The sequence below is a fragment of the Onychostruthus taczanowskii genome, unplaced genomic scaffold (assembly GCF_017590055.1).
Source record: "Onychostruthus taczanowskii isolate IOZ18803 unplaced genomic scaffold, ASM1759005v1 scaffold25, whole genome shotgun sequence".
In the NCBI taxonomy this organism is placed as follows: domain Eukaryota; kingdom Metazoa; phylum Chordata; class Aves; order Passeriformes; family Passeridae; genus Onychostruthus; species Onychostruthus taczanowskii.
The window spans coordinates 9,122,055-9,147,278 of NW_024499796.1; the positions used below are offsets into that span (position 1 = coordinate 9,122,055).

Genomic DNA, 25,224 nt, shown 5'->3' on the forward strand with positions numbered 1-25,224 from the left:
GGTTTGAGTGGAAGGAGCCCTGAGTGTGCCAGTGGCCAGCTCTGTTCTCTCAAACCCAAACCTTTGGGGATGGTTCCTCCTCCCAGCTCCTCCTGCCACATGCTTTTGTTTTCCATTGCAGGATTTGGAAAACAACTCCAGGCAGCAGGAGGAGCTGCTCAGAGAGCAGGCAGCCCTGAAGGAAGACATCCAGGGGTATTTAAGGAAACGTAAGGAATGCCAGGAGAGGCACAGGAAGAGGCAGAACCAACTGCAGCAGCTCCAGAAAAAGATTGAGGAGAAGGAAACAGAACTCGCCCAACAGGAAGCGGTAATGGGCGCCCTGAGCTGCCTCACTTCCTCCTGACCTTAAAAATAATTCAGGCCAAAAAGTTTGAGGTGTGAGTTTACAAATAATCACAAAAGCACAGATTGGTTTGGCCAAATTGGCTCGGGTTGGGTGAGGAGTTTCAGCAAAGTGTAACCCAAAAGAAAAACTGAGGGAGCTGTTCTGAAAATGAGAGAGGCAAGAAAAATTGACAAACATTTTTTGTCAGTAGGGACTGTTAGACTGCAGTTCTTTCCAATTTATGCTGTTTTTACATCTCTCATGTCTCTCAGTGATGGTTTTTGTTCTCCCTGAGTTGGTGCTGGTTCAAGCTCAGAGTGGGGGGGGTTTCTGGCAGGTTCTTCATCGCCTCAAGCAAAACTCAGAGCATGAAGGGAAAAAACTGGAAGAATGTGCAGCTAAAGTGAAGGATCAGAAAATCCTGTTGGAAAAGGAACTAACAGATCAACACAAGAAACTGGAGCAGGCAATAGCTAAAGTCAGGATGGCAGAGGAGAACCTTGGCAAGCTGGAAAAGGAGGAGTCCCGGTGTGCAGCTCTTGAAGAAACCATCAGAAAAAGCAGTAAGAGTCATTGCACAAATGAACTGCCACCATCTCTGGGGGCTGAGGATAATGGCACAACAAATATTTTTGTTCATCTTGTTTGGGTTCTTGGTGTTTGGAAAATATCTGCTGTGTATGAAGTGGACCAAGATAAGTTTTGCTAATCAGGATTTTTTTTTTTCAAATGTTCTTTACAGAACATCAGCTCTCAGAAAAAGAAATACAGTTGCAACAAAAAGACAGAGAAATACAGTGTCTTCAGAAAGAACTGGAGGTCTCCAAGTCTGAGCTAAAGCAACTTCAAGGTCAGATAGTGTCAGAGAGGAGAGAAGCAGAAAAACAAATCTTGAATCTGAGAGAAACACAGAAAATGCAAAGGATGGAGCTTGAAAAAAAACTGCTAGTAAGTCCTTGCTGAATGGAGAAAATTTGGAGGTTTAGGTTATTTTAAACAGCAGAATGATGGAACACCCATTTTTGTCATTGGAGGAACAAAGTAATGCAACAACTTCCTGACCAGACTGGAGGCAACCCCCCTCTGGCATTCCCAGTGCTGCACAGCACCCGAGTTACTCCTGTTTCTGCCTCAAAGGGATCGTGGGTTCTCTTAGCTCATGTTCTGTGGTGGGTGCTGCCAGTAAAAGGCATCTCCCTGCTCTTTCCCAGGAGCAGAAGCAGGGAAGTGGCAGCTTGCAGAGTGCCGGGGCCGTGGCTGAGCTCGTCACCCACAGCCACTGCCCACCAGCTGAGCACCCTGGGGGGGACCCGGGCCAGCCCCCACGGGACTGCAGCCACCCCCAGAGCCAGGTACAGCTGGGTGCCAAACCCAGGGGGCTGAGGGTTCATGGCTTCAGACAAGCTCATTTTGTTTTGGTTTTGAATCTTCCTCCTGCGATATTCACGACTGAAAATACACCCAGAGTTGTAATTTCTGCAAATCACTCAATGTTAGCAATGTTCAGAGCTACTCAGCAGCAGGCATTTAACAACTCTCCAGTGCAAGCTTGGGCCAGCTTTTTCTTCTTTAGATACTCACTATAAATTAAGAAGTGATTCACCTTGTCTGACTCCTTCTAGTCCTTCAATAAACCCTTTATAAATTGTTGTGAAGCCCTTTAAAAACAGAGAAGAATGTTGTTGACAATAGGAAAGCATTTGGGAAGGCCCTGCAAGGTTGGAGTGTGGCAGGTTTAGGTTAAGTGTGGTGTTTGTAACCCAACTGTTTTGTGCTGCAGGTTAAAACCCAAGACCTGGAAGAGAGACAAAGGGAAATGGAGAGTGCAGCAACCTTGCTTAACCTGGAGGTTGAAAATGAGATTAGGACAGGGTTTGAATCTTCACACTCATCTTCTTCAGACCCCTTGGGAGATATGGAAGCATCATTTGAAGGAAAGAGGAGCCTGCAGTGTGAGTGTGAGAACTCAGAGACTGCTTCCTTCACTGCTGCTGACAGACAGCTCCTCTCCTTGGAAGAAAAGTTCAATATTTCCAGATTCTTCTTACTGGTAAAATGCTTTGGACAAGTAGCTGCTGCTGGTGCTGTGTTGGTCCCTCTGGCTGATTGTGGTTTTTTTCCCCAAGGATGAGCAGTGGCGGGGAGAGGCACGCCGGGAGAAGCTGCAGCAGCATGAGGACAGGCTCAAGGTGCCACATCTGTGCCCCTCACGTCCCTTGGGCCCCTTCAAAACATGACCTAAACAACCTGGGGGAGTGGGGATCCTCCTCCAGCTCAGGCAAATCCACTTTGTAATGACCAGAGAGAGGAGCTTTGGGTGGGAACAGTAAAAGCCTGGCTGTAGCAAGATGAGTAATTTTAATTGGCAGTTAATTGGATGTTGGAGTATCCCAACAAGATTCTCTCATTTATATCATCCTGTATATCAGCAACATGACAGAGGAGTTCAGCACCACCCATGATCACCTTAAGGTCCAGGCTCAATTAGAGCATGGCCATCAAAACAGAGTTTATTTAAAAATAACTCCCAAACCTGCTGCCCTCTGCTTGTGGTGTGAGACTCAACCTTCCAGCCTTTAGGGCTGACCTTACACAGTGTTGCCAATGCCTGCTGTGCCCGGCCCTGTGTGCCCAGCCTGCTGTGCCCAGCCCCGGTGGCACTAGCCCCGTGTGACGCTCCCCGTGTGTTGCAGGCGCAGCTGCGGCGCTGCCTGGCCAAGCAGGCCGAGGTGCTGCTGCAGGGGAAGCGGCAGACGGCCGGGAGCCTGCACAGCCTCCAGCGCCAGCTGCAGGTGCTGGATGACCTGGTCAGCAGCCCTGCTTCAGATTCCTTCTTCCTGCCCAGCAGCCCCAGCCTGGGGTCTCTTCACAGTGTAACAAAAGCTCAGGTAATGTTCTGCTGCGGACCAGGATTCTCATTTGGGGGGTTTTAATGGTTCTTCTCTCACTGGGAGGTGTTACAGCCATGTGCTGCCTCTCTCCGAGGCTGGGCAGGGCTCTCTGAAGGTGGTGATCTCACCCTAGCCCTGCTCTGGCAGTGCTGTTGTCTTTGGAAGGGCTGAGCTTTCCTCACAGTGGTTTGGGTTTTTTACAGGTCCCCATCAGCCCGGGAAGCGCGTTGGGATCACCAGTGCTGCGTTCCAGCTCCCAGGGAGCCTCTCGGTGAAGGCCAGAGGTGAGATGTGGCTTCAGGCCAGTTCCACCCTCCCAGAGACACGAGTGGCCGGAAGGCTGAGGGGCCATGGGGCAGCTGTGGCCTCACAGACCACACTGTTCCTTCCCAGTGACAGCATTCCCGGGGCTGGTGTCCGTTCTGCTTTAGGTTTGTGTGTTGTGCACAACAGGGTGAGAGCTGCTGGAAGCTCTCCTGGCACGTGGAGTTACTGCTGCATAAATTGTTGCCATCCTTGGTCTTCCAAGAACTTTCCGGGTTCTGCTGTTCAGCCCCGAGGCTGAACCTCTGGGACAGCTGGTTCCACCCCAGCCTGGTACAAAAGTGTTCTTTTGTAACGGTTTAAGGTACAAAGGTTACTTGAAAAGTGGCTTCACTTTAAAAGCAAAGCCCAAAGCACATCCACAGCTTGGACAAGAGCCCTCAGGTGCCACCTCTGAAGAGTTCTCCTACCTCACTGGGTGAGCCTTGTCTGAAAAGGCCTTTGCCACCACTCACAAACAGCTGCTGCAAGGCCTGTACTGTGAAGGTTTTGTACAATTAACAGCAGCTGTTTGTAGAAAAGTTTTGTTTGTTTTTTTTTTTTTAAATAATTAAACGTGTATTTAAACATGTCCAAACCAACTTCCTATTTAAATGTCCAGCTAGTGGCCAGTTTCCACTTTAAAGAAACCTTGTTACAAGGTCTGATCTGTTGCCAAATGCATGGAGGTTTAAAATACAATTATTTTGGATACTTCCCTAAAATAAACTGTTGTGATTGATGCTTTTATCTGGGGGTGGTTGCAGATTCTTTTCCTTAAAGCTGTTCTCCAGGACACTGATACTGGCACTGGACAGTGACAAAGGCTCTGAGTGCTGGGGAATGTCCAACATTGGCATTTCTGTCCTTGTCCCTCTTCCTGGCTGCTGGGTGAGCACCTCTTCCTCTCTCCAGGCTTGGCTGCATCACTTGTCTGAACCAGGTGGATACAGACAATGGCTTCTTAACAAAATTACAATCAACTTACTCCCTAATTAGCAGAGGAAAAGCCACTCTGTAAATCCTTCAGGCAGCAGGACAAGGCACAGGCCAGTGGCTGTGCAGGGATCATCCCAGCCCTCCCCACCCTTTCCCAGGAATGGGCTTTGGCATCCAGTCTCAGTCTTGCCCTTTCTCATCCTCTTTAAAGATAACATTTTTCTATGCAGCCATTGTCAGAGTCCACTGGGAACAAACACACCCAGCCCTGCTTTCCTTCGAGAGCAGCTCTGGAAACCACTGGCAGATTCCTCTGGGAAAGTCTGTGACGTTTGAACAGGAAAGGCCCAGGGTGAAGGCTGAGCACAAATCCCAGCACTCCAAGGAGCTCTCCCTCCTCAGAGATCCCACCCTCAGCACAGAGGGCCAGAGCAAGTAACACACAGCAGGGAGGTTTATCTAGATACAGGTACTTTATTTACAAATATTTAGATTAATAGCATTGTTACATCAAATGAGGAGTACAGCAGTCCAAACAGATCCTTTCTGTGACAGAAACAATGAGACCTACTGTAACTTACTCTGGGAGTACAGGTATTGCACCTCAACAAGCTGTAGTCATTACAACACTGACTTCACATCAGCAGCAGGTCGTGGTCCCTGGGCAAACCCTGGTGCAGCCTTGGGTTAAGCAGGATGCAGGAGCTGGAGATCTTGAACATACCCATCTACTGAGGAACAGGAGTTAAAAAAGGACTAACCAGACAAACAAAGGGACAGCACACGAGTTACCCAAATCCTATTGTCTGCACATTCCAGTTTTGGCTTTTATATAACATTGACTGTACAATACTCTGGTACCACTGGTTACTTACAAGTCTGAACATTGTAGAGTTTTAGTGTCTAAAGAGGGATTTTCAGACTACTTTGTATTTGAAACACTGCAGTAAGCCTGAAGTGGGACACTGGATTGTGGTTAAGCACTTACCCCCTTCCATTTCTAAACCTTGTGATGTTTTCCAAGTGAAGCTGCACAAGGAGCCACAGTAAAACCCCACATTGGTGCAGCAACACCCCCAGGCAGGGTCACCACGTGACACCCCCTCACACACAGGCCAGGCTGTGACACCCCAGGAAGGATGTACTTGAAAGCTTGAAGCAAAACCCTTAAAAAAATCCCCTCACACAGCACTGTTAAAAAATACAAGAGTAGTTAAAAATCCCTAGAGAGCACATGTTGTTCCAACTGTCCAGTTGAGCCTCTGCCCAGTCCCAAAGTTACAGGTACAAAAGCGGGAGGTGTGCGAGAGCCCGGCCACGGCTGAAGCCCGAGAATGCCAAAGAGAAGCAGGCAGAGCACTGCTGAGTGCAGAGGGGAGCATTGCACAGTGCAGAATGAGAGCCACACCCCACTAGTGTTAATGTCTGTGTCCCCAGCACCGTGGGGACCCTGCAAGTGACACCCAGCAGCTGCAGCCCCAGCTGGGCTGTGCTGCCACGGGGGCACAGAGAGCTCAGACTGTACAAACAGGGGGTTCTTACACGCTGCTCTAATGCCAGGCATCATTTTCTTCATTAAAATCATATACACAGGATGTATTTAACTGTTAGCTCAGTTCCTTCAAATTTTATACATATTTACGTTCTGTTAACAAAGGTAAAGGATAAAAGTGGCAAAAGAATGACGTAAAGCTATTGAGCACAAGAATGAACAGATCGCTTCCCTGCGCCACCCCGACCCCAGCACATCCCACAGGGAATTCTTCCAACAAAAGCACATCATTACAGAGCCCCTCGCTACCATCAGAAGTCATTTCACAGCAAAAACTTATCCTTTACTACTGACAGCTCGAACAGTTAGAGGTGGGGAAGAAAGGCCAAAGAACCATAAAATAAACCATACAAGACAAAGCCCTGCAAAAGTGTAAAATCAGGAGTCCAGCATCAGTGCTCAGTTTAAATTATGTATCGGTGACACTATCACAAGGACAATCAAGGAAAAAAAAAACTTCTAGATTTACCATGCAGGAGAGGTTTTATTACTCTACTTGCCTTTGATAACCTGATTACATCTAAAGTTGTTTAGCAGTTTAGTACTGTGTTAAACTTGTCTCAGAGTTTTAATTAAACCCAGTAAGATGTACAGAAGATGGGGAAGCGGTCAAAAGCACCACTCCCTAGAGCCAGAGGTGAGGGGTCAGGAGGAGCCACGGGGGGGTCACTAGCAGCCACAGCCTTCTCTCTGGGGCTGGGGTTCGCTCGTTAGCCGCCCCCCCTGCGGGGCTGACGGTTTGTGCTGTACGCCCGACTCGGCCGCGTTCAGGTCCAGGCTTCCATCTTGGATGTTCTGGTAGATTTTCTTGGCAGCCTCCAGGAACGCGTCCTCCACGTTCTCTCCACTGCAAGAGAGCAGCAGGAGTTACTGGGGCTGCAGTGCTGCTTCCAGAGGGAGCTGGGCAGGCACTGCCCTGGAGCTGACAGGCACTGTGCCCTCCTGTACAGCCCAACAGCCCAGCCCCGGGACAGGGCAAGCCCTGCCTGGCCACCACACCCCTACCAGACCAGCAGGATATGTGCCAAAGCACTGAGGAGCAAAAATAAGCCAAGGCATCGAGCCACGTGCACAGGAAGGTTCTGACAGAGCCTTAAAGACAAGGGAGCCACTATGGATCAAAACCTCTTTTTGTTACAGAGTTCTGCTCTGACAGGTGCCAGTGGGAGCCACATTTCCTGGTGGCCCTGGGGATCCCCAGTGACACAGCCAGCCCCAAGCATGGCACAGCAATTCCTCAGTTACTGGAGGGGCTGGTCATTGCCTACAGACCAAACCTGCAGCTCTGAACACCCAAGAGAAGGAACCCTTTACACACTGAGCACATTCCACACTCAAATAAGACCTGAAATCCAAATCAGTTCCTTTGAATTCAACCAGTCTTTGGCTGAAATGCAGCCAGAGCTCTCAGTTCCAAGTTACTTTCAAGACACAGCAAAGAGACCAATCTGAACATCACCACAGCCAAAAGTCACTTACGTTTTTGCACTTGCTTCAAGGAACAATAAACCTGTTCAGAGACAGAGGTTTAACAGTCAGTGCACAACACACCTCAGAGAGCCCCCAGTCAGACACACCACGACCTTCCCATTACATGCAAGACACTATTTTATACTAAACAAGCTTTTGTGACTATGTCAAGGCATCATCACAAGCTGGTTTCTAGAGTTACAGACAGTTATCAGACTGCCTGAGGCACAGCAGGAGTTTGTACATACAATTCCATCACTCTGGAAGTGTAAGCTTGCAGCTATCAATGCTGAGGATTCACTTTAACATCACTATGTTTTAGGAAAGTACCAGCTTTAGAGAAAAAAAAACACACCATTTTCTTCAGCAAATTGTTTGGCTTCTTCATATGTAACATCCCTCTGTGCTTCCAGGTCTGCTTTGTTTCCTATGAGGATTATCACCTGGGTCAGGAGAGAAAAAGTTAGTCTGGGAAAAAGCTTAGGAGCCTTTTCACTGCCACCTTCATTATTAATGAGACCTTTTAAAAAACCAAAGGGAAATATGCAGAGCAGATTATCTACAGAAGCCACGCTCCTTCAGGAGAACTCTGCTCTACCATTCCCCACTCTGGGAAAGCAGGAACAGCATCTCCAGCTGTCACTTTCCAAGGCTTTAGGGTGTTCTCATGAGATGAGGTCCTAAAAAGCTGCTCTTTACTCATGAGAGTACCTTGAGCCACTTCTTGTATTGGTTTAATCACCAGACAATCTTTAGTTTTCTCATCAGTTTGGTGCTAAAGTATTTTAGAGGCATTCAGGAACAGGCTGAAGAACAGCAGCTCTGTGGTATGGGCAGAGAGACCCAGAAGGATCTTCCTCCACAAAACCTGGTCAGCTTTTGGTGGAGATCCAATTTACATTCCAGCCTAAGGACAGCATTCATCTCATTACTGACACAAAGCAAGGAGGAGTAACACAATCAAGTTTGGTCCACATTTCATCCCAATTTTGTCTCCAACTGTTTCAAACAGACCCTGAAAGGCGAGTGGCACAAGAAGACTTTTAGAGGAAGCAGCAGGGAAGTGAATCACTGCACTCTGCACGTGGGGACAGGAGCAGTGCAGAAAACACAGGCAGCTCTTGCAGAGACCACTGCAGTGCTTTGGCCTGAGCCTCCCACCACTTGCTCAGGGAGAAGCAATCTTGCTTTTAAGCTAAATGAAGTCCAACTTACAGTATTTGGATTGGTGAGGTTCCTTGCATCTGTCAGCCAGCTGCTTAAGTGATTATACGTACTTCTTCTGCAAAGAATCAAAAGAGGACACTTTTAGCCTTTTATAAAATATTTAGGTGCCAACAGCACAGTCAGCATCCAAACACCACAACATCCATCATCCCTGCTCTTCTCCCCACCTCAAGACAGACAAAACAGCAGCAGTGTGGACTCAGACCACAAATTCAAGTCAACTTTAAACCCCTGGAGCAGCTCTTACTGCCACTGGAAAGCCAGACCAATTCCCACTGCTAGCACACAGCTCTGCACAGACAAGGCTGCTGCTGCTTTCAACAGAACATGGGAAAGGGTTTCCTCTCAAATACTCTTACAGAACACAGCACAGCAGAACAGCACTTCAGTAACAAACTGCAGAAGGTCATGTTTTACTCAAGATTTACAGAAACAGAAAATACACCTACATATGCAGGAAAAAACAAAGAGGTGCCTGAAGAATATCAAGAACATCCCCAGAGGAAGATGAGAGACGTGTGAAAGCAAAAGTATTTCATGTTGCATCTGATGCACTACTCCTTGAGCAGCACCTTTAGCTGTCCCCTCTAGAGGAAGGCAGGATGGCTGCTGTGCAGTGCCAGCTGCTGGGGATGAGGCCCAGGCCAGGCTGAGGCCAGGCTCTCTCCCCACACAGCACGGGCAGCTCGGCACGTTCACTGCGGCAGCGCCGCGCTCGGCTGGGCCCGCTGAGGGCAGCCCCAGGTGAGCGCACAGCTGCAACATCCCTGTGCTGCAGAGCAGACCCTAAGGACAAAGCCAGTTCTTTAAAACACTTCAACACAGGCGGTCACAGCCTGAAATGCAAACTCCTCAGGCTCATCAGCAGCGAGATTTTCCAAGAAAAGCTGCTCACGTCTTTCCCTGTGCCTCATCTGCACCTCTTTAACCACTGGGCTGTTTAGGTAAGGTGTGGCAGGCAGCACACAGCAGGATGCTGCTCATCCAGACACACACAGAGCCTCTGAGCCAAGGGGACAGACAGACAGACAGGCAGTAGCTACAGGGCTGTGCACCCAGAGCTCTGCTGCCCTTACCTGGTGATGTCGTAGACCATGAGAGCTCCTGCTGCTCCTCTGTAGTAGCTTCGTGTGACAGCCCTGAATCTCTCTTGTCCTGCTGTATCCCAAATCTGTAGTTTAATTTTCTGGCCACTAACTTCGATTATTCTTGTGCCAAATTCAACACCAATTGTGTGGGGACAGTCTGCCATAACTGTCATGAAAAATAAGAGCAAAGATCAGATCTTCCTAGGACAAGGTTTCCTTGCTGCAAAAGTATTACTACCACAAGTTTTCAGTTATCTTTACTAGATTTCCAGTCTCTAAAAAAGCATTTTTACAGCTACAGTTCCCAAACTGCATCACTTAACCAGAAACAAAATGCTCCATTTCCTGAGCTGCTGTTAGTTTTAAAAACAGTTGTAAAATTCCTTGCCTTCTCTGCTGCTCTTTGACCATGCCTATCAGAAGGTACCAAGTCAGCTGATCCCCAGTCTATCTTTGCAGAAGGTTAACTATTTTAATGCAGTAGGAAAAGATAATTTTTAGGGAATTACCAAGAAAGATACAGTTAAAAAGTCTGTCACATCTTCAAAAACAAACACTGAAGCTGGTTCAGACAGGGCAATAGGATGACTGTCCAAGAAAATTCCAGCTCTTCATAAGCAGCTACAAACACACCAAATCAAATCCAAAAAGGCATTTTTCTGGTTATGATAAACTCATGTCAATAAGCTCATCTTTGAGGAAGATCAAGAAAACAGAGACAGGATGAGGACCTACTCAGGCTACCTAGAGTTAGGGGCAGTCTCACAGCAAAGGTGTTTGGCACTGGTTGTACTGCTTTGGTTTGGTGCTGACAGAACATTCTCCTCATGGACAATTTGACCATGTGCAAAATGGCTTTTAAATAACTGGGTGATAGTGCATTTTCATTAAAAACAACAGTCAGAAGTTCCTATTTCTACTGGAAAACAAATATTTCAACTGCAGCTCCTACCCACTTGTTACCTCATCTCAAGCAGCACATGGTGATGCCTGTACTGAGAAATACCTCCAGACTTACTCACTGAGTGAGGTAACAGCTGCTGCAAACCCCAGTGCAACACACACCAGGAGGAACTGAAGCTAACTCTTAATTAGGGATGATAAAACATGAGAAAATGTTTCAGCTGAGAGAGACTGCAGCAAGCCTTAAACACCATCACCCAGGGCAGGCCAAGCGTCCTGCAGGGCTGCTTAAGGCTGCAAACAAGGACTGAAAGCAAAATTATCACTTTTTTTTTCCTTCTGAAATCCTTAACAGCACTAAAAATTCCAACTGCTTGTGATCAAGCTACACCAATGCTGAAAACATGCAGAGCTCAGACAAGAAATATCTTTGTCCATATCAAAATCCACAGAAAAGCTGTAAAATCAGATCCAGTCCTCCCACTCCTCACAGGCAGGACTGGCTGGAGCAGGTTTTGCCACAACTACATCAGTATTTGTTTCTGCATCTGCTGAAGTCAAACCAGAAATGTGACCCAGTACAATCCAAACTCCCAGAGAGTAAGACAGACCAAACTGAGCTCATGCATGATGGAAACAGGCAGGGAGAAGGGATGAAAATGCCAGTTAGAGTAAATACTCACACTTCTTTTCTGTGAATTGATGAAGCAAACAGGACTTTCCTACACCCATGTCCCCTGTTACAGAAAGAATAGTTAAATTATTGTTGCAACAAGCACATTTTCTTCCTCCCACACAACAAATGGTACAGAGACATTCATTTCTCAGGTCAGATGGGCAGTGTTCTATCCCTGGCTATATCCTGAATTTATCAACTTGCCACTAAAGCTTTGGTTACAGGTACAGCTTGCAAGCAAGAGCAGAACACTCAAGAAATAGTTAATTTGTATTACTGATTTTATAACTGTATTTCACAAGGTTATAAAAAGTACAGCTGAAGAAACTGAAATGTAAAATATACTTGGTGTTTGCTCCTGTCTTACTGTGGTAAGAACATCAAAAATACTGACAACCATCCAGAAGAGCTCAAGAAATGGCTTTATTTGCACTGATCCTTTTGCACAATGCCAAGAGTGAGACACATCAAGATCTTTTAAGAACCAACTTCTCCAGAGGCTGAGGCTGTCAGCAGCCTGACTTACAAACCTGCAGATCATTTACACCTACACAAGGTCATTAACAATTAAACAATTAACAGCAAGACCAGTTCTTCCAGGACAGCAATAAATGCAATCCCTTAGAGTCCCTGAGTAAGCAGCCAAGGAAGCTGCAGCTAAAAGCAACATTTAAACACAAGAATACAGCCTGACAGAGGTTTATGAGCCTCATGCAATGGTTCCCAATCAGCACTCATGCCTTCAACATAAATTCTAAAACCTTTGAGATTAATGATGCAAAATGCTCCAGTAAATGCTAAAGCTGCAGAGAAGTGTGGTGACCTGTGGGGACAGAGGTGGGACAAGCACAAACTGAGAGCAGCCTGGCACAGCCACAGGCTTCTCATGTATCCACACAGAACACAGACAGGTGTGAGCCCACTGGTACTTACCAATAATGATGTACTTAAAGATGTAGGAATAGTTGTAAGGTGCAGTTGCCATTGTGGCACTAAAATAAAAAACAGAACACATCAGAACTGATACTTGTTCCCTCGAGGCGACCCAAATCATCCACTTTAGTTCACATAAACAAAAAACCCCTTCCTCTTCCTCTCTCCCCCAACCACTCTTTCATTCTCAGTTCAAATCTGTGTAGCTCCCCAGTGTCACTGAGTTAGTGGCACAGCCAGCAAAATTCCCACACTGTTTGCTCTGAGCCCCTGTCAGTAAAGCCTCCAAGTAGAAACACACTCTGGGGTAGCACTGATAATCAATTTTATCCAGGACTTAAAGCTGTTGAAAAGCTCAGTCCCTCCTTGCTCTGCACAGTCACTGCCAGACCAGCACTCACCCACCAAAGAGCTGATGTATCAACTCAAAATAAAATCTGACTCCAGCACAAAACCAGCAAGTTGGAACTATTACCTCACACTTCTGAGACTTGCAACAGCAACAAAGGAAGCAGTGCAGCTTGCAGCAAACAGCTAAGATTTAAAAGAATGCTGTAGTAGCCTTAACTGGGGCCTGGGGTGCTGCTTGTCCATGTTGGAAAAGTGCTGCAAGCCACAAATCAGATGTTCAGGAAGTTGGTTAACATCTCTGTGGCTTTGTCAGCACAGCAGTGCTACAGCAAGGCTGTTGAGCAGTTTCTCTTTTTTAAAAGGCAGTCAAAATACTTCTAACATTCCAGAATTCTCTTAAATGTCGAGGGAATTAGAACTGGCTTTGGCTGTTTAAATCTGCGAGGAGTAAAAGCTGACTTGCTAACTAACACATGAGTTAGCCAGGATTACACATCTGTAAGGGCCAGATGTTGCCAGGTAACAATAAAGATGGGAATTGCCTGCTTTGGTCCCAGGTTTTAAGTTAAACTGGATCCACTGATCAGTTAAGCAAGTGGAAAATTTCTAGCAGGAATTCAGCACTTCCCTTGCTGCTCCTGCAGGGCAGATAGCCAGCCATTACAAACACATGGTACTCCTTACAAGGAACACTGCTGGAGCCTAGAAAGATTTTCATTAGGTCATGTGTCATTCACATGACAAATGAAACCAATACTGGAAAGAAACACAGAGGAAAGCTTCCAGGCCTGAGACTTTCTCAAAAGCAAAGCACTGTTCCTTGCACCACAATAAATCCCTCTCAGCGAACTGCAGTCGTAAGAAAGATGAACAAATCTCATTCCCAGCACAGAGCCAGCAGCCTCTGCTTCCCAGCACTGAGATTTGAGGCAAACATGCTTATCTAGACCTGGGAGGGGAACAACTCCCAGAGCAGCTAAGAAGGGTTTACTGAGTGCCAGGCGCTGCTCTGCACCTCGCCTTCCCTCCACGCCTGGCTCAGGACATGGAAACACTCGCTCCTTCTGTCCCAGGCAGAACACAAAGCACCCCTGCTAAGTCCTACAGAGACACACACTGTTCTACTGAACCAAGTTTATTCCAAGATGGGAAATAAACTGACAATTTTGGATGCTAATCCACCGAGCAAGCCAGCAGCTTTACTGCCTTATTTCCTGGAAGATTCCAGAGTTATGGTACCAGCTTCAACACGTGCATGGGTTATTTTCAACAGCAGTAAATAAAGACAAGTCACTGCTCCATACTGAGTTCCAAATGAATGTGTCACTGTGGAAACATCCAGTCCTTCAACTTTCCTGAACATCTTCACACATTATGTTCTTTTTCTTCTCCAGCTTGTCCCAGCACAGTAAACTGGGCACACAAAGCACATGTTCCTGCAGGATCCTCCCCCTGCCACCTCCTTTCTGGGCAGGGCAGGAGCACCACACTCACAGCTCAGCTCCATTTGATGGCACACAGGGCCAAACTGGGGGTCCTTGAGGTCACTGGAAGTATAAAAGAAAGCTTGAACAGACTGATTTATACATGCAACTACTTCAGGAGGAGAGCTGGAACTGCCCTGTTTCCACAAACAACAGCTGGGTGTCACAGCCACGAGACACCAAGAGCACCAATGTGCACCAGAGATCTCCTGTGCATTCTGAGGATGGAAATATCCAGTAACTGATGCTGGTAACAACCCAACCAAACCAACCAGCAGCATGAACTCCGAGACAGGGAACCAACCACCTGTGTGGCTATGAAATCTGCAGAAGCCAGCGTGCCCTCTCTTCTTCCCAAGACCAGGAGGCCAAGGAGTGCCAAGTACTCCCAAACACAGGGAAGTTTCATGTTTCTGAGCACATGACTTTAGGATATCACTGTGTGGTAAACAATGGTGTGCTGCTGTCCTGTTCCAGCCAGGAGGGAAATGCATCCTGCAATCCAAGTCTAGAAAGTGAGGAGTTTTTTTTAAAGCACTGACAAACCAGGAACTCAGTGCAGTCTCTGTCACAAACTGAATTTGAAGCGAGTCTAAACTAGATCTTCATTGCTAAATACACAGCTCTGTTTGTCAGGCTGTTTCTGCTTGCTGTGTCCATTTTCATTATGTCCTCTAAGTAAAGAAGTTTTAACTATGCTGTTTCAATACTAAAAACTACTGGTATTACATTTATTCCAAGGGTCACATTACAGAAAAGATTCTGAAATACTCCAAACCATTAGTAAAGGTCAGGAATATTTTCTGGAGGACAGAGGATTCCTTTAAATAAAAAAATAAAAAAAAATCAAGCAATACTAAACCAAACAAGTAACAAACTTTTAAACACTCAAATTCCAATAAGGATTAGCATGAATTCAAACTGTACTCAGATCTTGGAATAAAAGTTATATTCTACAAGGACTCTGTGCTGAAGGAGAGAAAAAAAATGCAACCAACTAAACACAGAAACCCTGCTGAGAATTCAGCCTTGGAAAACTGAGCAGCTCAGCATTTACTGCAGACGAAAGAAGGAAGTCCAGACAAGAACAGGGCACAAGAGGGGTCAGTAAATTCTAAACTATCAGCTACATGCCAGTGCAAGGGGTTGATGCCTTGATAGGGTCTGCAGGAACTGGAGTTCTGCCTCCACCCTCTCTGTTCCAGACACGTGAATCTCAATAATTCCAACGGGTGGGATGGGGCTTTCCTCTTGGGAGAGCAAGAACTGCAGGCTGAGAAAGCTGCACATAAATATCCACTGCTGGCACTGTGCACTGTGACATCAAAGTCAACCAGCCATGAGTTTACTGTTAGCAGAAAGCAGAAGTTTAGTCTGGGAGCTTGGCCTACCTGCCATCCTTCTTCCAGACAAGGCTGCCAGCTCAGTGTTGGCTCCCTTCTCCCAGGTAAGGCTGCCCTGGAGCCCAGAGCATTATTGCAGGATGGCCACTGGCCAGAGCATCTCACTAAGCACAGATTTATGCTCATTTCAAAGCCTATACAATTCATTTCTGTATTACATTAAGATTGGAAATTTTGCAGTGAGCAGTGTCACCAAATCTATTTCCCATATATCAACTTCTTAGAGGCTTTTTTTTTTTAGAACGTTAAAGATGACCTTAATGAGACACCAGTACATCTACATCTCCTCCTCTAATCAACAAGCACCACACAGACATTTAGAAATCTCACTGAAGCCTTATTTCAAGTATCAGCTACATCTGTACTTCCTGAGATAAGATTGTTCTGGGCACACTGCTGTAACATTCTTTATCACAGTAACATAACTGTAAATATCAGATTCACACCAGCCTTTGTGAGACCTGTGCAGTTCCTTTCAGTTCAAGGACACAGTTTTAACTCTTCACTGGATATCAACTGCATTAAAAAATTTAGTACCTTTATGCTCAACAAGATGTGTTATGAAAGGAGACCAAAACCTGCATGCAGAGGGTTTATTGGACACTGCTGTGGTTCACACCATCAGCTGATGGATGGTCCATGTGCAGGGATGAGAGCTGGGGAAAAAAAATCTACCACCTTCAAACTCAGCACTGCCCAGTTGTTACTGGCTCCCTGCAAACCACAGCACTCTGCAGCCAGGGAACCACTGGGTATTTTACAAAGGTATTTTGTGTGGCAGCCAGGTGTCCTGTGCATCATTCTCCAAGGGTGTGCAGCAGGAAAAGCTCTCACAGCTGAAGCTGCAGATTACTTGGATGTTAATTAACAGACAACAATAAGATTGGTAAGGGGGAGGAGGTGGAGAGGGGTAGAATTGTTTCATTTCGTAATTGCACTTTTCCCCTGATAAGGACTTTTGTCAAGCACACAGAACAACGTGGTTCAACTGGTACCTCACTTCAGCAGGCTACTAGAAACTGTGTGAGTGCTTCAGTTATGGTCACCTGTCAGATCACAGCACACTGAAGGTAACAACAGTTCTGTTATCAATTCATTCACCCAAGCACTGAATTCCCATCGGTCTGTTGTCCACAGCAAGCTATGAGGTCTGCTACAATTAAATTCCACTGTGCTTCTCTGGCTTTCACACACCAAGGACATTCAGGTCTTCCTGGACCACATCAACATCTCAGCCCTCTATCAGATGATGCTCTGCAGCCACCCTGCTCTGCTTATTTATTCATTTTTGCAGGCTTGGCTTTACAAAGCCCTGCTGAGCCTGATCCCCGAGGAGCCTCAGAGCCTGCTGCCTTCACACCTGTGTGACAACATCACTTGTTGTGGGCCAGTTCCTTACTCATCCCTCAGCTCTTCCAGAGTCATCCTCCCTTGCTCCCCCATTTGGATTTCACCAAAGCATCAGCAACATCAGCACAAGAGAGGAAATGTGGCTGAGGTGATCTCTGTTCACCCAGCAGGTCTGGGAGCTGCTGTCCAGGATCACTTGGCATTTCCTTACTGCTCTCCTTCCCTGAGAGCACAGGAGGCCTGCAGGCTCTGGGGCTCACACTGCAGCCCTGCAGAGCCCTTTCCAGGCTGCTCTTGAAGAAATGCATTTGATATGTTCCCTAATCCTGTCAAACACCTTAACCCAGCCTGAGGCTTAGGAGGTTTTTCTGAAGGCCTCACAGGCCTTCACTTCCCCTTCTTCCAGGAGAACTTCATTTTTCTTTTTAAATCAAAGCTACATAACACAGCACCTTCTCTTTCTGACTTTGCTCACCAGCTCTCCAGTCACACCCACCTTGTCCTGGTTATCCTTCTACTGGTTTCACATCCTGCTTCATTAAGTTACTCCATTTTGCTTCCTAAACTTCCTGCATTTATATGTGCACACCTCAATTCTGCCTAACCACACCCCAGCAGCAGAGCTGAACTAATCACTGCCTACCTGTCCTCATCAGCCCCAGCACCTTGTGAAATGTCCCTCCCCTCAGCCACCCTTCATCCACTTGTATCTCCTCACTTCTCCTACTCTCCTCTGACAGAACACTCCAGCCTGTTGTGTCTGTTCACAGCAGGAGAACCAAGATCCAGACATATCAGCTAAGTTTGGGACAGAACATACAAAACCAGCAGAGTTTTCTGTCATTCCAACAAATCAGAACACTCTGGAGCCCCCACCTAGGAAAACACAAGTCACAGACGTTTTAGGTAAATATTAACTAAGATCTACCTCCTGTTTAGGAAGATTCAGCAAGATGAGAATCAATCTAAGCAGGTTTCATTCGATGCCCAGGAGTGAGCAGGTAATTTTAAAGCATTATTTACATTTCACATCCCAGTACCTCCAGTAGAACAGGTTTGTTTCCAAACTGCTGTCCTTCATAAGACCTCCTCATGTTTTTTGTTACTCATAAAATGGAAAAGAGGAACTTCTTCCTTCCACTCAGACTTACGACATTTTCAAATCCCTACAGGAAGCTAGCAAATTCCTTTATAAACCATATTAAATTGTGACATTTAGTAATTAAATTCCCCAAGGTTTTTTCTTCCCATTAGCAAGTAGTACCCAAGCAGGAGGGCCCCTCAGTCCAAACCATGACGGGAATCAATCCCAGGCAATCCATTCCACAGGATAACATCTGTAAAAGATGTGGTGGCTTGGGGTTTGATAGGGTTTAGGATGCAGCCAACCTGAGTAAATCCTGTTCACTAAAGGGCTCTGTCACCTCTGAAAAACATCCCAAAACAGATCTACCCCATCTCAAAGCAAAAGCCACAGCCAGCAACCTCCTTTAGTGCAAGGAAAATTCAGCACAACTCCAATCCAAGACAAAGCTACCAAGAGATGTTGCAGACGCTTAGTGTGCTGCAAACAGGCAATAAACAATTCAGAGAAAGAAAAGAATTTCACTGTTTAGTCTAAATAAGCCTTGACAAAAAACCCAGTCTAGAATACTTTCGCTGCTTTCTCAAATAGGAAGTGGCTTTTCCCTCAACCTTCAAAGTTATTTTTCTGTCAAAGTTCATGACGGCACAGGCCAATATAACAAAAAGTAGAGATAACGCTGCACATCGGCCACATATACGGCACAACATACACACACACACCCTACGTGCAACCGCAACAGCTCGTAAGGGGGAGATATAGAAACACACATATAAAAATATCGCCTGTGGCCGGGCGCTCGCCGGTGGCGTTGCCGGCCGTGCAGCGCAGGGAGCAGCGGGAGGCGGCGGTGACACAGAGCAAAGCGGCCTAGTTCTGCCCGCAGCCTCACCCCGCTCGGCCCGGCCGCCCCTTCCCCTCCCTGCCGGCCCCGGGGCCCTCCCGCAGCGCCCTCGGGGCCGCACGGCGCTCTGCGGGCACAGCTCCGCGGCTCGGGGCGGCACCGGCACCGAGCGCCCGGCGGAGCCCCGGCGCGGGGCCTGGCGCTGCAGGCCCGGCCGGGCGGGGGGCGCTGCCGGCCCGCCGTACCTGTGCTCGGGGCTCAGGGAGCTGTGCAGCGCGGCTGTGCGGGCGGTGCCCGGTGCCCCGCGGGCTGTGTGGCTCGGCTCGGTCCGGGCTCGCTCCGCTGCCTCAGACGCGGCTCCGCTGCGCCCCCATCACCCCCGCAGCCAAGATGGCGGCGCCCCTCGCACGGGGTTTCCCCTCCCACTCTCGACGGGCGCCGGGGCCGCACAAAGAGTGGGCGCGAGGGCGCCGCGGCGCAGCCAATCACGGCGGCCGCTGCCCGGCGAGGCCACGCCCATCCCTCAGGGCGGAGCGCGGCCGCGCCCCCTCAGGCGGAGCGGCGGCGCCTCAGGGCGGAGCGCGGCCTCCGGCACCGCGGAAAATGCCGGATTTCCGCGCTGTTCTCCTGGAAAATCCCGGATTTCCGCGCTGTTCTCGTGGAATATGGCACGGAAGCCAACAGTGACCCGCCCGGAAGCCCCAGCTCGCCGGGAAATGGTGCGAACGGGAGCAGGTACGGGGCCGTAGCAGCGTCCGGCGCCTCTGAGGGGCTCCAGAGCCCGGTCTGTCTCCAGGGTCATCGTCCGGTGCTTGGCCGTGTCCCGTGAAATGCTCGAAGGTGCTCATTTGGCCTTTGAATATTTTAAATCGGCTTTTTAAACACCTGTGGCATGCGATGCTAAAGAGCTAAACCCACAACATACTGCCCAAATCTCAGAGCTCACGGGATTCAAAAAATAAATCGGTGGTTCAGGAGATGTAAAAGTGTATGAATAAATTTCCCCTGTAAGGATTTTATTTCAGTCCCACGCGTTATGGAAAGCATCAGATTCTGCTGTGTGTCAGTGTCCAAGATTCAAGTTGCAGCTTCCCCACTGCCGTAACATTTCTGTGGAAGTATTTTCCAGAATGGGCATTTTCCATCTCCATTACTGTGACATTACTAATTCCATTTCCTTAGTTGAGCAACATCCAGGGAATCCTCTGCTTTCCATGAATCAGCCACCCCCTAATTATTACTCAGCCTCTCCCAGGAGAAGCTGCATGGTAGATAAAACTCCCTGTTACCTGGGCAGAAACCTCAGACAGTGAAAAGCACTGATGAAAAACAATTAGAATTATTTTCCCCTTTATCTACATGATAAATAAATAAATCTCTGAGCAATAAAAAAGCAAAGATTCAATAGAAAAATACATAATCTGCTGGCAATGTAGTACAGATGTAGGACTCCTGTCAGAGTTCCAACTTCAAAACAGACAACACTGTGCAACAGAATCCTTTTCAAGTTTTGCAAAACCTTATATGGAGTGACTTTTACTAGGAAAATAGGTCAAAACAAGCAAGTCTGAATGATTTCCACAAGAGGGAGTCTTTAAACGGAAAATGACCTGACTGTTGTGACACAGTTGCAGTCTGGCTTACTGACTTGAAAAAAATACACTTCCCTGGTACTGCCCCAGATATTATTCTATTAACACAGACGCTGTAATGAGAGGTTTTTAAATTCAGAATTGTTCAAGTATCACACACAAAAATGCATCCAGGACTTCTCCAGCTGTGGTTCAGTGTTGGCAGAGTTAGGCAGGCAGGGTGAGCTTCCCTGTTTTCACACCATGGAATTGGTGACAGGTAATTATTGCTGTTATCCATGGGAAGGGCACTGGGTGCGCAGCCTGCCGAGGGTGGGAGTGGCTGATTGGAGCTGCAGCTCCTTTTCCATGGGGAATTGCAAGCTGCAGCTCCTTTTCCATGAGGAATTGCAAGCTGCAGCTCCTTTTCCAGGGGGAATTGCAAGCAGCAGCTCCTTTTCCATGGGGAATTGCAAGCTGCAGCTCTTTTCCAGGGGGAATGCAAGCTGCCCTTTCCCCCAGGCAGGCACAGGCTCCTCGGGCTCCCCGTGGGTTTGCTCACCCCGCTGCAGCTCTCCAGTCACCCTCACAGGGTGGCACTTCCCCCTGCAGTGCCCATGGAGACATCTCAGGATTACTCAACAGCTCGGAAAATCACTGTGCTGGGCTCAGGTCACTTTAATCTGGAGTCTGGCTCGTGGGGAATTTTAATTGTGAACAGAAATGAGAAGAAGTTTGGGGTAGAATTAATTTTATTTCTTACCTGCAACAAAATTAAAAGCCTTTACCTAAATGTGAGTAAGATTCAGCTTTTGAACTGAAATTCCCAAATATATTTTATGTAAAACTGCCTTCCTTTCTGAGGTGATGTAAAGGGCAGTACAGATTTGCTTCAAAACTCCTGCTTTTGAATAATTTTATATGCCCTGCTCAAATATTCCTACAAAGTTTAAAGTTAACAAAAGACATGAGCGAGAAGGATGGAGTAACAGCATCTGCATTTCTTTGGTTCTTTATTCTTGTGAGTGCTTGAAAGCTGCAGCAGTTTTTCAACAACAGTTATTGAGAAAAGGCTGACTTCAGCCCATTCATTGTGAACATCTGGACAGAACCTAACAACAGTAATTAAAACCCACTAAATTGGTAACAATACCAAATTGCCAGGGATGGAATCCTCCTCCGTGGTCCCACCCTTCCCTGTGGATTTCTGCTGGGTCAGTCCACTCTTGAAAAGCCTTTTCCACGTGTCTCTTTCTGAGGCCTCTGTCAAGAGGGAATGGCATCCAAATGTTCTGCTCACGTGAGTCTTGGGTTTATTTCTGTACCACAAACCCCAGGAAAAGTAAAGACTGAGTTAATGCAGTTGGTAGAAGGTTTGAGGATTTTCTTCTTTGCAAATAAATTACATAGAGTGATCTGTAGGATCTTCTTCCTTCTTTAGAATGCATCCTTGTAAGAAAATAAATCTAAATATGATTAAATTACATATGGGCATTCATGAAGAGCATGGGATTGAATGGAATTTTTTATCTGCAACAGTTTGTTTTCCCTGAGGACAGCAGTAAGCAGGACAGACTGTCAGAATTTAAACTGTCAGGCCACAAACAGACAGTAAAAGGTAGCTAAAGTCAGGTTTGTCTCTCTGTCTTCTTCCCCTGAACCCCAGCTTCCTTCATCTTCTGGCTTTGCTCAAGTTTCTCTAGGCAGAGACAGAAGGGAGAAACACAGGATTTTTCAGGAACTACTTTGAAATACACTTCTGTGGGAGTTGATCACGTAACACTGGATTGGTCACAGATGACTAATTGATCTTTTATTTTTGAGTTGCCCAGTTCTCCTTTCATCTCTTACCATTTCAGTTTTGTGGTGTCTGTAGAAATGTTCCTGTGGTCAAGGGGTTTTTTTACTTCCCTCTTTATCTTTTTTAGTTCCTTCGTCTCATGTAAAATAGGCAGCCCAAGCCCACTGGCACTTCTACAACCTCAAAGCTTCAAATTAAACTGAATAATGATAGAAGAACATTTGGCCAATGGTAATTCTGGTGTCAGTAGATGCAGCTCAGCTGGATTCTCTGTCAGTATTTTGTGGCAATGGAAGTGTACTCCTTTCCACAGGAACTGAAGCATTAATATTGAGGAATACTTTCAAATACATACAGCAGTGAGCCCACTTGATGGGTCAGTTCTCACCATGGCTCCTTTTATCCTGACTGAAGATAAATCTGAGCTTTACTGACTTCAGTTGATTTGACTTGGAGTTCACCTTTCAACCTCGATGCCTTGATCATAATCCTCAAGCATTCATACTTCAATGTGTCCTTAGCAAGTAGCTTATATTTTAGCACAAACCCAAATTGTAGCAATAGAAACGCCTGCAAAATACCAGCATCTGCTTTTCAAAGGCATGCAAGTGCTGTGGTTTCCTGGCTGATATGACAACATGCCCAGAGACCAGATCCTGACATGCTGAAAGACTTTGTGAGTCAATCATCTTGCACAAGGCAAGGTTTGATCCGCACAGAGCTGCTTCTGGACAGACAGCAACCTCTGGAGCTGGCAGCAACAGCCTGTAGGGGTTTGTGCCCCACCTCAAGGTGTTTCCCTGCTGAAGGACTCTGCAGTGCCACAGCACAAGGCTCCCTGAAAACCTTTCTGCTCTCCTCATCAGTCACAGCAGTTCCTGACATCAAGACTCTCTTGGTTCTGCTCTGAACCTCTGTGGTTCCACACCTCACTCTCTGTACTGAGAGGTTGCTTCTTGGAAAGAAACTCCCTCAAATGGCTCAGCATGCCAAGGTCACCTTTCTACCCTCAACAGGACAAGTGTGGCTGCATTTCCAGCTGAATAGTGGGAAAGGGGACCTAAAATTTCCATGGAAACATTACAGTTTAACAGTACTTAAACTAATTGAACACAGTGGTAAAAGTAATTTTGCATTAATCATATTTGATGGACAGATGAAGAATTTTTGGTTTAGCTGTGTAATGATGTTACAAATGCATGATAGGATATGAACATGATGCAGAACATCAAGTAGATGAGTTATGGGAACAGGATCTGTGTTGTTGTGCAGTGTCAGTGCCTCTTTGTAAAGGATTAATGAAAGGTTTGCTCCTGCCTTGGTTATGCACAGTTCTCCCAGACTTCAGAATCAAAATGGCAGATGGTTCTTAGCCCACCTAAAATATTCTGGTTAATAATGTTCTCATACACAAAAGCATAACAAAAAACTTCTTCAGTTACAGGCATGACAGAGGAGAAATACCCACCAGTGGCTTTATCAATAACCATGTCTTTGTTCCACACAATTCCAGCAGCAAGTGGAGGCATTGTTGGTGGCATAGAAACCTTTTTTGTGAGAACCCACTGCAGGGTGGCACTGTCTCGGTACAGTGCTCCTCTCAAGAGCACAAGACAGTTCTCTGATTACATGATGGAGAGAGCAAAAGAAAAACAACAGCTGTCTGTGGCCTGCCTGACTGTCTTAGATTCACCACAACTCACTGGTAGTGTCGAGGAAAAACTCCATAAAAAGTGAAAGAAGTTAGAAGTTTCTGTTGTTTGTGAGTGCCGTTGGAGGTGTCTGACTCGCTCTCAGATCTGTTATTACATACAATGTTTCACAGAAAATGCTTCCTGGTAAATTGCTCTGAAGGATCGAGTTCCTTTCTCCAACTTCAACACAACAACCACGGGAGGGATGAGTGTGCTCTGTGTGATATTCCCAAGCACATGAGCCGTGAGGACCACGTCTTCGTGTGTGTACTTAACAGTGTTCAAGTAATTTATTGTTACACCAAACTTCTCAGGAGTTTAAATGGGTTATCTAACCAGAATTACAACTTGTCCCCTGTGTCATCTCAGTTTGTTCCCCAGATCTCTACTCACCCAGTGCCCAGGGGCACTCACTGTGGTGAGGGAGATGTTCTGAGGGACAGTGGTGAGCATCAGAGCTGGGTTCTGCGTGGCTCAGGGCCGAGAAGACATCTGTACACATTTATCTGTGCATCCACACTGCCTGGAGCACTGGCTGCAGGGACAGGGTGACTATAAATAGGGGACGGGAAGGAAGAGGTCACTGGCCTCCAGGGGGAGAGCATGGACACTGACAGCTCATAACAGGGGATGGGTTATTGGGCCATCCCACACTTTATCCTGGAGTGATGTTTGATTAATGACTGTCATCCACAGGAGACTCTACCACAGCCCCCCTGTACGTGTGCTTGGTGTGCACATACCAGTAACTGCATGAGAATTACAAAACAAGCAATGGAACTCATGTAACAAGGCATTAAAACATTATCTGGAACTGAAGAGGTGGGAAGATGTGGCAGCCGAAGGGCAGGAGCAGCCTGGCCGTGCAGGGATTCCAGGAACACGCGGGGCCCGGGGGGCACGGGCGGTACCAGCGCCGAGCCTGGCCTCACCGCTGCGGGGCACCCGTGCCAGGCAAACCGTGCCCGGCCCACAAGAGCCGTGTCCGTGTCCCGGTGCCGTGTCCCGGTGCCCGGGTCCCGGTGCCCGTGTCCCGGTGCCGTGTCCCGGTGCCCGTGTCCCGGTGCCCGTGTCCCGGTGCCCGTGTCCCCGCGGTGCCGCAGCCGCGCCCAGGGAGGCGGGCGGAGGCGGGGGAGCTCCGGGCCCGCCCCTGGGGCTGCCCGGCCCTGCCCGGCCCTGCCCGGCCCCGCAGCTGCCTGTGCCCGCGAGTGCCAGCACCAGGTAGGGCCGGGAGCGGCTGCCGGGGCTTTCCCCGGCTCCTCGCCGCGCGGCCGGGCGGAGGGAGCGGGGGCGCGGAGGGACGGAGGGAGGGGGCCGCGGTCCCGGGTCCTG

The 25,224-nt window shown here is 47.5% G+C and overlaps 2 protein-coding genes across 9 annotated transcripts in view; one reads left to right on the plus strand and one right to left on the minus strand.

Annotated features, from left to right (window-relative positions):
• CNTRL (centriolin) overlaps nt 1–18,994 on the plus strand; it is a 41,891-nt gene extending 22,897 nt beyond the window's left edge. For 4 of the 8 annotated variants that reach the window (XM_041406339.1, XM_041406344.1, XM_041406340.1 and 1 more), the window contains 8 exons: nt 122–310; nt 666–891; nt 1,071–1,276; nt 1,540–1,680; nt 2,109–2,378; nt 2,455–2,517; nt 3,022–3,216; nt 3,423–4,223. In XM_041406339.1, the coding sequence (XP_041262273.1) occupies nt 122–310; nt 666–891; nt 1,071–1,276; nt 1,540–1,680; nt 2,109–2,378; nt 2,455–2,517; nt 3,022–3,216; nt 3,423–3,494 (1,362 nt within the window). In that variant the 3' untranslated portion in view covers nt 3,495–4,223. Of the gene's footprint in view, nt 1–121; nt 311–665; nt 892–1,070; nt 1,277–1,539; nt 1,681–2,108; nt 2,379–2,454; nt 2,518–3,021; nt 3,217–3,422; nt 4,224–14,055 lie in introns of those variants that run through there. The other 4 variants (XM_041406342.1, XM_041406341.1, XM_041406343.1 and 1 more) reach the window with 4 other exon arrangements.
• Nucleotides 4,916–19,253, minus strand: RAB14 (RAB14, member RAS oncogene family). Its single transcript, XM_041406347.1, has 8 exons — nt 19,072–19,253; nt 12,311–12,369; nt 11,385–11,438; nt 9,787–9,964; nt 8,699–8,765; nt 7,839–7,926; nt 7,493–7,523; nt 4,916–6,860 (listed from the first exon to the last, which is right to left on the minus strand). The coding sequence occupies exons 2-8, from the start codon at nt 12,360–12,362 to the stop codon at nt 6,683–6,685; spliced, it is 648 nt and encodes a 215-aa protein (XP_041262281.1). The 5' UTR covers nt 12,363–12,369; nt 19,072–19,253; the 3' UTR covers nt 4,916–6,682.
• Nucleotides 19,254–25,224: the final 5,971 nt, after the last annotated feature.